Below are 15,117 nucleotides of genomic sequence, written 5' to 3'. Positions count from 1 at the left end.
CTCTGACATCTGCTTTTCAGGGTCTGCTCATACTAGGATGTCAGGAAAACATTAAGGCTGAGATGTGTCCAAAGTGTGTCCAAAGAGCATGGGTGGCCCCTGGGACCCCCCTCCCCCTTCTGATCATCTCTGCAGCCAGCGAGGGTGAGAGCTCAGTGACCTCCAGCCAGGGCTCTTGAAACTGCCTGTCAGCAAGGCAGGAAGAAACCTCTGGGAGGAAAAGTGGACACTGAGGCCATCCCTACAGGAACCCAAGTGGCCATACTGTGGTTTGTTCAGTCCTGAGACTCTTATCATTTATACAGCCCATCCAAGCCCCAGATCCCCATGACTGGTAGATGACTGCTGTTAATAGGTCTCACTGACTTGAAAGAAAGGTTTGGGGCCACCCTGAAAGGGGAGGAGCACACTGGGGCTGATGACACTTTATGCTCAGCTATTCCCTGTCATTAGTAGACACAGCCACATGAATGGAAGCAGGTCTAAACACTTGGTTCATTCATGTCTGTCTTCACACATTCTTCAACAGCTTACTAATGGAGATAACCATGACCTCTACCACCTACTGTGACTTACTATTTTATTTAACATCAGGATGTGTCATCTGTACTAATTCTTTATCCCTTGGGATATGTTGTGGTTTAAATATGACGTGTCCCCTCAGAACCTATGTGTGAGACAATGCTTGAAAGTTTAGAGGTGAATATTGGGTCATAAAAGTCTTAACCTAATCAGTGAATCCATCCACTTGAATGGATTAACTGGGTGGGAGTTGTCGGTAGGTAATGTGTGGCTGGAGGAGGTGGGTCACTGGGGTGTGCCTTTGGGGTTTGTACTTTGTCTCTGGCAAGCCATATCCTGAGCTGCTTTCCTCCACCACACTTTTCTGCCATGATGTTCTGCCTCAGCTCGGGCCCAGAGCAACAGAATCAGCCATCTGTGGACTAAGACCTTTGAAACTGTGAGCCCCCAGAGTAACTTTTCCTCCTCTAATTGTTCTTGCCAGATCTTTTGGTCACAGCAGTGAAAAAGCTGACTAAAACAGGATATAAGGCAACATCAGAATGAACATAAGTAAATATACTTATGTATATACGAAATATACATAATATACGTAACTCAGATTCCAATACTTGATTGCAACATAAACATTCCAATAAGATGGCACTACTTCCTTTCCTATAAGTACCTGTTTCTTCAACTAGTCTGTTAGTTCCTGGAGGACAAAATATACATAAGTAACAACCAAAGAATTCAGATGGGGGAAAGGGTAGAGATGCCAACAGATTTTATGGAACACATTAAGTTCTGAAAAAAAATAAGTATTTTGTACTATTATTACTTCATGTAATAAACATGCTCACTGGAGATACTTGTATGAATGGATAAGTGAGAATACCACAGGGTCAGAACACAGTCCAGGGTCCCCGATTATGTCTACCTCTCTTCATTAATAGATTGTAGGATTTGAAAGAAAGAAGCCCTATGCAAGAACGGTGTTGAGGAAACCACCAAAATACTTTCCAAAACTTTAACATGTTCTAGGTTACAAAGAGACATATTTAATTTCTAAAACCCATTGATTTTTTCTTAGAGAGAGAGAGAATTTTTTAATATTTATTTTTGAGTTTTTGGTGGACACAACATCTTTATTTTATTTTTATGTGGTGCTGAGGATCGAACCCAGCGCCCCACACATGCCAGGCGAGAGTGCTACCACTTGAGCCACATCTCCAGCCCCCAAAACCCATTGATTTTTATAAGGTGAACAGATAGAATTTTATATTCTAGAATTAATAAATGATTGTGTTTCTGAAGTTTCAGGGTCACATTCCACCCTCTAGAAAGTAGGGAAATTTTCATATGGTTTGGAAACTTTTTGGATACATCCTAGAGACCAGAATGAATTCCACAGGACCTTCGACCAGTGGTGCCCACAGGAAAGTGAGTGCAGTGGCCATCTTTGAGTGGGCCTGGGCATGCATGCATTTGGTGGAGAGGAAGGCACAAGAAAGGGGGTGATCTATGCTCAGTGATACCAAAGAAGTAAATGAAAATATTTTGAAAGGATTATCATATAAGTATTTAGACACAAAACCTAATAAGAATTAGTTATACTTGTTCCAAATCATGGTACTAATAACTGATTATTGTAATATTGAAATGGCTTACTTTTTCAAGTTGGATGATCCACTTGTTTTTCATATAAAGTACAATTTCCCTTACTAACCTGGCAATATAATTTCTCAACCTTACATTTTCTAGCTCCTAAATGCATGGCATTGTTGTTCTGTTAGGTGTTATAAGGATTAATATGAAATATCTTATAAAGTGTCCAGAGATTTGGGGAACAGTGATGTTGTCTGTATAGACCATTCCTCTTTTTATTAGTTCATAATAGTTATATATAACATTAGAATTAGTTTGTCATAATAATAAATGCACAGATTACTCTTTGCTCCAATTAAGGCCCCAGTACTCACCCTTACCCACCCTCTATTCCTGTCCTCTGTCCCATTTCCTATACTCTGCTAGTCTTTCTATTTATTTATATATTTTTAGTTAGTGTCTTGTTGATATACATAATAAGATTCAGTATGATACATTCATATATGTACATTGAAACGTTAGGTCAGATGCTTTCCATTGTTTTCCATTATCCCATCCATCCTCCCTCCCCTTTCATCCCCTTTTTCTAATCCACTGATCCTTCTATTATTTTGATAGAATCCTCCCACTTTTTCCTCCCTCTCTTCTATGTGTAATTTTAGACAAGCTTCTGCATATCAGACAAAATATTTAACCCTTGATTTTCTAAATTTGACTTATTTCACTTAGCATTAACTCTTTTTACCCCTTTATTCAACATAGACCTTGAAACTCTAGCCAGAGAAATTAGACAGATGAAAGAAATTAAAGGGATACAAATAGAAAATAAAAACTTAAACTATCATTATTTGCTGACAACATGATTCTATACTTAGAGTGTACAAAAACCTCCACCAGAAAACTTATAGAATTAATGAATTCAGCAAAGTAAGAGGATATAAAATCAATACCCATAAATCAAAGGCATTTCTATGCATCAGGGATGAATCCTCTGAAAGAGAAATTAGGAAAACTATCCCATTCACAATATGGAATCAACAAAAGAGGTGAAAGACCTCTACAGTGGAAAGAAACTACAGAACACTAAATAAAGAAATTGAAGAAGACCTTAGAAGATGGAAAAATACATCTTAGAAGAAGATAAACAATCAATCAACAAATATATGAAAAACTGTTCAACATCTCTAGTAATTAGAGAAATGCAAATCAAAACTACTCTAAGATTTTATCTCACACCAGTCAGAATGGCACCTAGGTTGGCTCCATACCTTAGCTATTGTGAATTGAGCTATGATAAACATTGATGTAACTGTGTAAATGCTGTATGCTCATTTTAGATCTTTTACATATATACTGCCATTATTGTTATCATCATCATCATCATCATTACTGGGGATGGGCCTTGCACATGCTAGGCACATGCACCACCATTGAGCTATACCCTAGCCCACAGGTTATATTTAATAAAGAGATGCTCGAATTATATTCATAGTTCTTATTCTAGGTATTCTTATGTAAGAGTCCTATGATTTATTCACTTAGTTATCCAGTAAAGACAGGGTATATCAGGAACATGCTGGCTTAGCCAGGCATGTCAGAACACTCCAGTCCAGTAACTCCAAAGTCTGAGACAGGAGGATCACAAATTCGAGGCCAGCTTTGGGCAACTTTGTGAGATCCTGTCTCAAATTTAAAAACAAAAAGGGTTGGGGATATAGCTCATCTCCCATACTGCAAAAAAATATAGAAATAAAAATAATCAAAGAAATATGCTAGCTTGGTCTCCCCCCACCACCCCTTTTTCTTTTCTTTTGAAACTTAAACTATCTTTTTTTCTTTATCAATTTTTTGAGGAAAAAATACCAGGAATAATTCAGTAAGATAATAATAGAGGGGCTCGGATTGTGGTTCAGTGGTAGAGTACTTGCCTAGCACATGTGAGGTTTGATCCTCAGCACCACTTAAAAATAAATAAATAATATAAAGGTAAAAAAAGATAATAATATAAAACTTAGAAAGGAGAAAGTAATCATAGGAAATCTTTCAGAATTAAAAAAATGGATTTGAGTCCTTTGACAATAGTGAGGCTTAACATTTTGTAACCACCATAGTTGTGCTTAGGGTTAACTGATGACTGTGCTTCTAAAAACAGGGATGTAAGGAGTAACTGTGTTGTAATACTGCAGATTAAAAATCATTTGTATGTAAATATGATAGGTATAGCATCTGAATTTTAAAATAAGTTTAGAAATTTTAGAGTTTTTCTATTAAATCAAAGGAAAATTAGTGTCAGTGAAATTTTCAAACTAGTATAGAAAAAAATGTCCAGAATCTTGGCCACAGGGAGAGGCAATTTCTATTTTTATTGCACATTTCAATGCTTAAAATGATTGGTTAAATAGAGAGCAATTCCACACTGTCAAGACTCACTAGGATCATGGATACTGTATTCTCAAATAAGAACACAATATAAGACACACTTTCATTTCTTTATAGGAATTGAAATTAGTACACTAACTTGAAAAAATATCATAGGCAATGTTCTACTGCAAAATTCCACTTCTTTACAAATTAGTGTTTTAAAGTAGGTGAATATAATTTTACATCCTATCCATGAACTAACAGGCCAATTAGACTATGATCAATTAAACAATACTGGCATTTGCATGAACATATTGCAAACAGAATTCAGTTTCAAAATGTAAATAAATAATTTGAGTTCTTACTCTCTTCTCCACTCCCACCTGAAATCAAACTGTGGATAAATAAGACACTTATTATTAACATTTTTATGGTAGAACTTTACTAAATAAGCATTTGCATCTACCCTGAGTCATACCTATGGTCTCTGATGACTGACTGCAATTGCATTTTTTTTTTTTTTTTTTTGGTGTGTGTGTTGGAGGCAGTGCTGGGGATCAAACCCAGGGTCTTGTCAACCACCTAGTTACATCCCCACCTGTATTACTGCATTTTCTAAAAGGAGCAAAGATTTTTATCAGAATGCTTTTCACATTAGGATTTTCTAGCAGCCCTTCACTCAGGATAGCTAAGTCCTGTTGCCCTAAAGCTAAGGTACTCACTGCAACGTGATGAGTTAGAACTTATGCATCTAGAATGGCCCTAGATATTCACCAGGCTAGGAGAATTGCGAAGAATAATTTAAATAATTTTCCAAAGGGCTGAGCTCTGCTTTCAGTATATATATGGAAATCTAGCATTTTCCAAACCTAGGCAATTAATTGTCCAGGGCATTCTAGGGCAAGAAGAACACACTAATAAATCCTGTTGATTCCTATGCAAACGAGTTGCAAACATGAATCAGACCGTTAAAAAAAAATCACACTCTTTTCATCAGATTGTTAGTGGATCACCCTTTATGATATAAAACAAAGTATGTTGTAGAGTATGGCTTCACATGAATCACCAGGAAATTGGTTTATAAAAAGAAATGAATTATATGGAAAAATATATGATCTTCTGCTGAATAGGGCTAAAGATACTTGCTAACAATACTCAGTGGAAGTTGGAAGTGAAAAGTGTGAGTGGAGAAAGGCTCAAATGACCATTGCTCATCAGTTTATAAACATATTGTGATCAAGACTCTATAGCAGTGTGTGCCGTACAAAAATTCTGACATCTTCAAGCTGGGCCCACACACATAAATATCTTCCCTGTCAGGACAGCTCTCGTATGGGTGGGAAATAAGATGTATACCCCACAATCAGCACACACTTTTACACAGGCAGTAAAACCCAGACACTTTTATTTAAACTTTAGAAAGCAAACAGGCTACCCACAAAGAATAGTTAGGAAACTCAAAGTGTTTTATTTTGTACTGTTTTCTTTTTAAAAAAAAAAAGTGTAGATCTTCATTGATTCATCTGTATAAATATTTTTCCTGGCAACAGTAGTTAACTTTTAACCTCCCATTCAAAAACTTCACAACTTCAAGTATTTGAAATGCACTTAAATTCCCCCCTGCTTTTTATTTTCTATATTACGTTCTCATCATGATTAACTGACTCATGAAGTTGAAGAATTTCTTTTAAAAGGAAGTTCAAAAATCTTTACTAGTATGTACTAGGACAAATTAGCATTCTCTGTGTCAGTACCCATTTTAACAGTACTATTTTTCCTAAAAGATAGAAAGTGGGGGGAAAATAGGCATATCTGTTCCATCCAGAGCAAAGCACAAAATATCATTTAAAAAATAAATACCTAAGACATTCCTGCCACACTTCCATGTCCATTTCCTCAGCTGTTGAAAAATTTTCTCAAGTGGCGCTGCATCTCCACCTGCCTTCTACCAGCAACCTCTGTGGCTCTGTCTCACTGAATCTGACTCTGGAGGGTAACTGCTCTTTGTCACTTGTCATGAAGCTTGTAGTTTGATATCCTGGGCTTCACATCCAATTTCAGAAACTCAAATGACACTATATGGACTCACTCTAAATCTTTTTTTAGTGCAGTTTGGCAAATATCCCAAATGAAATTCAACTCTAAGTTAAAAGTATCAAGCAGAGATAGAGCTAAGTGTGTCTGTGACTTGCTGGGCTGCCCAAAGGCTCTGGTGAGGTTAGGAATAGAAAACCTAATTGTCCCTAGCTGAAGGGCTGCAGACACCTGTTGCTTTGTCACAACAGAACAGTTAACCACAGAGACAGCAGGAACCCAGAGGCCTAACAGCAATCAGGCTGCTGGGCTGCTGTGAATATCTTTAAAGGCCAACAACTGCCCTCAGCTTTGCCCCACCTCACAAGCTCAGAAACGTTGGAATCATCTCCACTATAACTCAGGGTTAAGAACAGCAAGCATTAAACACGAACACCTGATAGATTCTGCTCCACATCTCCCTTCTGGGACTCCAGCGCGCTCTTATTTTCAGGCTCTTTCTACCTGCTGATTTGAACTTTGGCTTTGGTTTTGGTTTCTAGAAAAAAATGTATTATAAAGCTGTCTGGAGAGACCACCGCTAGATGGCCAAGTCACCTGGCCTGGCCCGCCCACTGCTGGCCTTGCTGGACCTTCCTGGGTCTGTAAGGAGCAAGGGAGGCTCATGCATCTCTGCTGTGGTGGTCAAGGCCTGCTCCTCTTCTTCGGGTGTCACAGCCAAGGCACTCTCTTCCAAGCTGCTGCCGCTCCGGTCCTCCAGCAGCTGGGGTGCGGTGCCCCCCTGCCCAGCCTCCGGTGGGAGCCGCTGGCTGTTGCTGCCTGCGGGGCTTGGGGCTGCGGGACTGGACGCTGCGGAGGAGGCTTTCCGCGCCGGAGTCTGATGCTCAGCCGCTTGGTTGGCCCAATTCTGCTCTGTCATCAGCAGGTGTTGGTTATTGTAGAGCTTGGTAGGGTGGCCCTTCCCTTGTGACTCATTCAATGCTACCATTTTGAAGTCTGCTGCTGGTGGCGGGGCTCCGGGGTACCCTGCTTCGCCGGCCTGTCCCAGGGGAGAGGCATAATGCGTGTATAAGGGTGGGAATCCAATAGTGACCGTGGGTGGGCGGGAAGCGAGTGGCAATGGCTCTGCGGCCACCAGCTTGGATTCGGAGGTGTCTGGGCCGAAATGATCAGTCACTCCTTGTTTGAATTTTTTCCAGCCCAAGTGGTAAATCTCCAGCATGTTGAGTACAAGAGAGGCACAGGCCACCGCTAGCATGAAGATGATGAAGATGGTTTTCTCGGTGGGTCTGGAGATGAAGCAATCCACCATGTTGGGGCAGGGCCACCGGTCACATCGGTAGAGCGGCTGCAGTTGGAAGCCATACAGAAAGTATTGCCCAGCAATGAAGCCCACCTCGAAGAGCGTCTTGAAGATGATGTTGAAGACGTAGGTCCGCAGCAGCGCCCCAGCGATGCGCACCTTGCCTCGGTCATCACGCACAACAGTCTTATCCTGAGAGCCAGCCCCATCTAGAGACTCCTGACCCCGCTCCAGGTGCGGGTTTTCTCTCCTCAGCAGCTCCTCCTCCCTCTCTTTCTTCTTCTCTTCCATGCGCACAATGTGCAGTACATGGCCCAGGTAGATGAGGGTGGGCGTGGACACGAAGATAATCTGCAGCACCCAGAAGCGGATGTGCGAGATGGGGAAGGCCCTGTCGTAGCACACGTTCTCGCAGCCAGGCTGCTGGGTGTTGCAGGTGAAGTCGGACTGCTCATCACCCCACACCTCCTCTGCTGCGGCCCCCAGCACCAGGATTCTGAAGATGAACAGCACCGTCAGCCAAACCTTGCCGATGACTGTGGAGTGCTCCTGTGCGTTCTCTAGTAGTCGCCCCAGAAAGCTCCAGTCACCCATTGCTTCAGATTGCTAACCTGTAAGGGAACATTGCGCATTAATACGCGGGTTAGAGTAGTTGAGCTGTAGAGGTCAATCACCCCAGGGCAGTCACGATGAGTACTAGAATTGAGTTTTATCAGCTGTACTCCCACTTCCAAACATGGGTAGTGCTGGGGAAGTCTCCTTAAGGATGTATGTACACATGTGCATAGTCAGCTCTTCACATCCTTAGGTTCAACCAACCTCAGATGAAAAAATAATGGGGGCGGGTGGCGGGGGGATTTGCATCTGTCCTCAACAAGTACAAACTTCCATTCATTCTTTTTTTTTTTTTTTTTTTTTTTTTTTTTTTTGGTACCAGGGATTGAACCCAGGGGCAATTAATCACTGAGCTACTTCCCCAGCCCTTTTTAATATTTTAACTAGAGACAGGTTCTTGTTGAGTTACGTCTCTCTCTAAATTGCTGAGGCTGGCTTTGAACTGGAGATTCTCCTGCCTCAGCCGCTGGGATTATAGGCATGTGCCACTGTACCTGGCTGTCATTATTTCTTAATACAGTATAACAACCATTTCCACAGTATTTACACCACATCAGGTCTTCTAGAGATGGTTTAAGTATACAAAATGGAATGTGTAGATTCTATGCAATACTAAGCCATATTATATAGGGGACATGAGCATCTGTGGACGTTAGCATCCATAGGGGTCCTGGAGTCAATGGACACTGAAGTACTGGATGTTATTTCCCTATTAACATGTGGAACAGAATTGAATTAATATCTACAGCACTGTGCAGTAGTCACAAGTAGTAATTGCTGGCATAAACAAGATAACCACGTGTTCCACTCCTTATTTCAGAGATGAGGAAAGGAACGCTAGAAAGAGAAATGATTCACCTGACCTCTAACTCCCCACATCTTCCTCCACAGAAGCATGGTATCCCCACAGGAGCTCTGGACTCTACCTGCAGCTCAGACCAACTCCAAATTTTCACCTTTGTTTGTGTGAATTAGAGCAAATTTTTCCCAAATTGTTGTTATTCCCATGTCACCTTCATAATGTGTCATGTTGTATTGGTATTATAAGTCATGTGTCATATGTCACCTTGCCATATTAACCTACTACCACTCTTATTATTTACTTTTTTCTTAATAGCAACTTTCTTTTTATGCTTAAATTTAGCTTAAATAGGAAACTCTACATCACTTCTCTAAAAGGAGGTACTGATACCATAAATGGAAGGTAGCTTTAAATACATTGTTGACAATTGTTTGCTCTAACTTCCCCTCACAAACAACCCCTGAGTATAAACTCTTTATTTATTTAAAGAGGGAGGTTAGAAGTATTAGAGGTGTGTTAAAGATACAAAGGGGATTGGTTCCAGGATCCTGAAAGATACCAAAATCTGTGGATGCTCAAGTTTTGTATATAAAATGGCACAGTTTTTGCACTGAACCTGTACTCATCCTCTTATATACCTTAAAACATATCTAGATGACTTATAATACCTAATAGGTGAAAATGCTATGTAAATAGTTGTTGTACTGTTTTGGGAGTAATAACAAGAAAAAAGTCTGTACATGTTCAGTATAGATCCATTTTTTTCCCCCTGAAATATTTCTGATCCTTGATTGGTTGAATTCACAGATGTGAAGCGCTGACTGTACTATAATCAAACTGAGACCTTCAAGACCGCTGTTAGGATGAAAACAGAATTAAGGGATTGAGTTTCTCATATTTGATTCCATATCAATGAATACACCACCTAAAATCACCTCTCCTATTAAGTGTAATCTTTGTGATCCCTACAGAAACTCAAGTTAGACACTTGGGCAAAGATGGATGGAGTGGTGGCTGGGTGCCAGAGGAGGTACCAGGGATAACAGGTCGTGATAATCCTTCCAGGACCAGGGCTGCAGTCCTTCAGCAGGAAGTCACCCAATAGCACTAATAGGCATCCAGTGTGTCCCTCTTGCTGTGCTGGGAACTAGGGAAACACCTCCAAATGCAGCCAAGGTGCTAGAATGGAGCCAAATAAACAAGGGAGAAGCCATCAGGCCTTGGTCTTCTGGGCTGGAGAGCCAAGGGTGCTGGGCAGGGCTCATAGGTGTGACTACACCTGAGGACAGGAGAGATGCAGGCACACTCTAGACCCCCTCGGCAAGAGTTAAGTAGGTGTCTGAGAGCAGGAGCTGCCTCTCTCTGAGCCTGTGGGAAATAGGTGACAGTAATGAAGGGAGGTAAGACATGGACTCTGTTTTAGAAGGCAGTAGCACTCTTCAGACACAGGGGATACAGATTAGGTGTCCCATGTCATTGCTGCTCAAATAGTCTGGGCACTGTGACTGGAACTAAAGAAGAGCTTCAGCGTTCTCAAAGCCACTCTTGGCAGTAAGGAAAGCCATCTCAGCTGTATGAGTATGCCTAGGTTGCCAGTGGAACACATTTTAAATTTTAAAATGTTCAAAATATTAATTTTTATGATTAGGATTGAAGGCAAATGAAACTTGCTAGAAATCTGATGAATACCTGTCTTTGAATACATTTTCAACTCTTTGCTTATTCAGTCGAGATCTTTAGAGAAATCTTACTCTTCATAGACTCTACAGTCTCCTTGTCCCATATTGTGACTGGTATAACTGGCTGCTGCTTCTTCTTCTTCTTCTTCTTCTTCTTCTTCTTCTTCTTCTTTTTTAAAATATATTTTTAGTTGTCAATGGACTTTATTTATTTATTTATATGTGGTGCTGAGAATTGAACCCACAACCCCATCACCTTCATTTAATTAAAAATGCAAAAGAGAAGGCTGACAATGACATAGACTTCTCTAACCATAAAAGGTGCTTTAGACATGAACCTGAATGTCAAAGCAGGCCTCATGATCACTTAATGATATCAAGATTTCTCTTTGTATATTTTCCTTAGTGATATCCACATGGGGTGATTTTAGTTAACAGAAAATTGACTCTGCCAAGAGCCTTCTGATGTTTGAATTTCTACTGTGAGAGTTTTGTCTCTAGTTAAAAATGTAAATACTCCAGGAAAAGTCTCAGTTTGATCCTGATAAATGGGTTTGGGACTATAAGATGGGTAGCTGCCACTGGATCAAGAATGACAACTATTAATGTATATGTGGTCATGGCAGTTAACACATGACTAATTTGAGAAAAATTAATATATTGTATAAATTCTATTCAATTCGTAAATGGTATCATTTTGCACATTCTTAGAAGGTAAAATATTTTACTTCTGAAACTTAATTATTATACACGAAACAACCCACTTTTGCCCATGAGGTATGTCAGGGAACCATTCTAGGTGACCTCCTGCTTCTCCTCCAAGCTACAATTCTCTTAATCAGTCCTCACAGGCATCCCTAGAAGGACAGTCACTCAGTGCCCTTAAGATTATCATTAAGGCTCCTTGCTGTGGTTTTTATGTGGTGCTAAGTGTCCCCCCAAAGTACATGTGTTGGAATCTTGGTCCCCAGGATGGTGCTACTGGAAGGTCATGGTTCTTTTAAGGGGTGGAGCCTAGTGGGAAGTCCTCTGAAGGAGGATTGTGGGGTCTCCCCCCTCTCCCCCCCCCCGACTTCCTTTTAGCCATGTAAGATCCTCCTTTCACACAGATATCTTTTATTTGGTGAAAGAATCACCAGAATTGAGCTAATGCCAGTGCCATGTCCAAAACAGTGAGCTAAATTAACTACTTCATAAGTAGCCTGTGTCAGATCCTTCAATATGGTGACAAAAAGCTCACTAAGAAGTCCCCAATGGTACCTCTGTCCTTAGCCCTCCTTTTCTCTGCAGTCTGCTGAGATCTTTTAACACATAGCCCTGAGCAAAGAACTGTCAAGTCTCCGATCAACACTGCATAGGACAAAACCATGGTAGCATGCAAGACCCATCAGGACTGGCCACAGCCCTAGGCACATCAAACTCCTGCAGCCTCTGAAACACCACAGTTATGGCTTCTGCACATGGTGTTTCTCTAGCCTGAAACCCATCCCCATCTAGAGCCCAGCCTGCTGAATTGTCCTTACTTCACATTCCCCTTAAAGGTGGCCAATGCAGACCTACACCACTGCCCTGGGCACTCTCTTCTCCTGACCATGCTCTCCTCTGTTTCAGGAAGTTCCCTCCATCTCCTACCCATTCAGGCTAACATCACAGGTGTCTCCTTTCTTTGCTGTCCAAGGATAGCAGGGTCTATGGTCTCCAAAGACCACTTGACTGCTGCAGGCTTGTCTTCCTTAACTCTGGTCCTGAGGGTGGAACTGGCTCTGCTTGCTTCTTTGTTCACATCTAGTAAGACAGACCATCTCCTCCTATCAGGAGCAGAAAATTTCCTAAATATTTCCAGAAAACCCCCCTGTACATAGAACAGCCAGAGAAATCCAGGCAAGGGAAACTCTTTTGCAGTGTGATATAAGTTTGGTTAGTCTGTGAAACTCTGGCAACTCCCTTTGACTTTTACCTGACCCTGCCCCCCACCAGGCCAAGAGAAGAGTAACCAGTACACATTCTAACCTTTTCCTAAGTAGACACTGTTCCTTATTCCTTGACAGAATTTGGACCTTCCCTTTTGTTGCTTCGGCAGTGCTGTTTGAGTAGGAGAGTCCTGAGGGAGTGTGACTGTGAGCTTATTTTCAGTTTATGTGGTTTTGCCTCTTTTATTGGGGGCAAGTGTGAAGACACCATTAATCACATGAGGAGAGGCATCCAGATGGAATGAGGTGGACAGTTCAGAGGAGAGGGTAAGACAGCACGGGGGTCTCAGGGGCCGTTAGGGTGGGTCTAGCTGAAGAGTGGATAGGGGGGCCTGCTCCATTGAATAGACCATTAAAAACAATGTTTTGAATGTATGGTCCATGACCATGCCTAGCACATACTAGGTAATCACAAATATTTATTTAGTGATTAGTTTCTAACCTCAACCTATCACTAATTTGACATCTCACTAAGGCAAGTCATTTCCCCTCTGTGCATTTTACTTTCCTAATAAATACAGCAAATATAGGTAAGTCAATGAATTAATGTTAGATTTTTTTGAGGGAGGGTTGTTTTGTTTTGTTTTTGTTTTCAACTAGAGAAGCACTCCCACACCCCTCTCCCAACAGATCTCAAATACAAAAGTAAATGCAAAGGCACCCTCCAAACCACAGAGACTGAGAGTTGGTCCCTCTATGCCCTGGGAAGTCTGCAGCAAGATGTGGAGGCCCCTGTGCCATCTGACCCCAAGGTTCATTCCAACATCTCCCTCGTGCCTGCACAGTCCCTTCTACATGGAGGCTCCATCCTGGAGTTTGACAGACTCTCTTCTGAGCACTTTTCACATACTAACTTATTTAATCCCCAATGTAGAGATCAGAATATTGAGGTACAGAAAGGTTGAGTCAGTTCTCCAAGGCTACACAGGCAGTCAAGTGTGCCGCCTGTAACCAAGGGATTAGGCTCCATGGCCCTCACTTTGACCCACAACCCAGCCTTGCATTTCTCAATAGGTTCATAGTATGCACTGTGCCCTGCTTAATGGAACTGAGGAAGGGGTGGGTTGATGGACAGAAGAGAGAAACAGAAAAATAAAGAGAAAAGAAGACAATAGGATCAAACTGGACCCCGGGAAGCACTTGGTTTCAGAGTGGCACTGTCTGCCAGGACCGAGACTCTAGGAGCAAACCGGCTGCCTTCCCGAGTCTTAGAATCAGCCCTGATGAGATGGCTTCTCCTGGCTCCACATTTCCTAATCAGAGATGGTCAACTTCTATTCTTATAGCAAGGACTTAAAAGAGAGGACTTTTCCAGAAAAAAAAATGAAAGATGTCAAATTAACCAAAATTAAAAAAAAAAAAAAACTAGAACATTTAGAAAATACAAGTGGTGGGTGGGACCTTCAGCAGTGCCCAGCAGTCAGGTGGTGGTCAGAAGGATCCAGCCAGGGGAACCTTGGCCTCAGCCTTCAGGGACCTCCACCACTTCTCTCTCTCCACCTCACCTACCCAAAAGCCCATCTTTTTTTTTTCTCACCTCAGTTCCCCACAGTTTTTAGGTCAGAAGCTTCCAGGACCTTCCCAGTTTCAGATATCTATCCTGTCACCTCAGGAGGTGGACCCAGCTGGAGTAGGGGTTGTTCCTCCTTCCTGTTTCCCTCTGCTAACCACAAAATGTCATCACCCCTGCTCTCTCCGACTCTCTACCCAGGCAGGCAGACAAAACTCCTCATGAACCCTGAGAGCTATGTCCTGGGTCACTTCTATGGCCCATTTCCTGACCAAGGGACCCAGGTTGGGGTAGAGGAGAGATGGGACTGAGAATGGTCTTCTTATTCTGGCCATTGACAGGTCTAGCAGCCTCTTACACTCCTGCTCCTTCCTGAATTCTGGCTTTGGCAACATTAGCTAGCATTTATGGAGCACTGTCTCTGTGCCAGGTTTGTTATGCATTTGACACTAATTATATTTCTTAATTCTAACACCCGAGAGGCACATGATGTCATCCCATTGTACCGATGAGCAAACAGAGACTCAGAATGATGAAGATGGGCCGAGGCGCCCAGCCAGTGGGTGGGAAGCTGGGCACAGGCCCCACTCTGCCTGACTCGGAGCAGCACGTTCCTGACTCCCTGCCTCGCCCTGCTTTCTTACCAGGCAGGTCACCAAGGCCGAGGGTGCGGCCTTGGCTAGCAGATTCGGGTGCCTGTTTTTCGAGGTGTCTGCTTGCCTGGACTTTGAGCA

The 15,117-nt window shown here is 42.0% G+C and overlaps 1 protein-coding gene and 1 long non-coding RNA gene across 4 annotated transcripts in view; one reads left to right on the top strand and one right to left on the bottom strand.

Annotated features, from left to right (window-relative positions):
• The window catches only part of LOC308631439, a 566,835-nt gene that overhangs the window by 301,623 nt on the left and 250,095 nt on the right, over positions 1-15,117 (top strand). The window lies entirely within an intron of this gene.
• On the bottom strand, positions 6,679-8,401 carry LOC308631535 (gap junction alpha-3 protein-like; the record flags this gene model as incomplete). The annotated part of the gene is made up of 1 exon (XM_081262845.1): positions 6,679-8,401. The coding sequence occupies one exon, from the start codon at positions 8,399-8,401 to the stop codon at positions 7,085-7,087; it is 1,317 nt and encodes a 438-aa protein (XP_081118971.1). The 3' UTR covers positions 6,679-7,084.

This window comes from Spermophilus citellus, assembly GCF_964194105.1.
Source record: "Spermophilus citellus genome assembly, chromosome: 12".
Lineage (NCBI taxonomy): Eukaryota > Metazoa > Chordata > Mammalia > Rodentia > Sciuridae > Spermophilus > Spermophilus citellus.
Note: the sequence above shows the minus strand (reverse complement) of the source record. Positions and strands in the feature narration are given on the sequence as shown.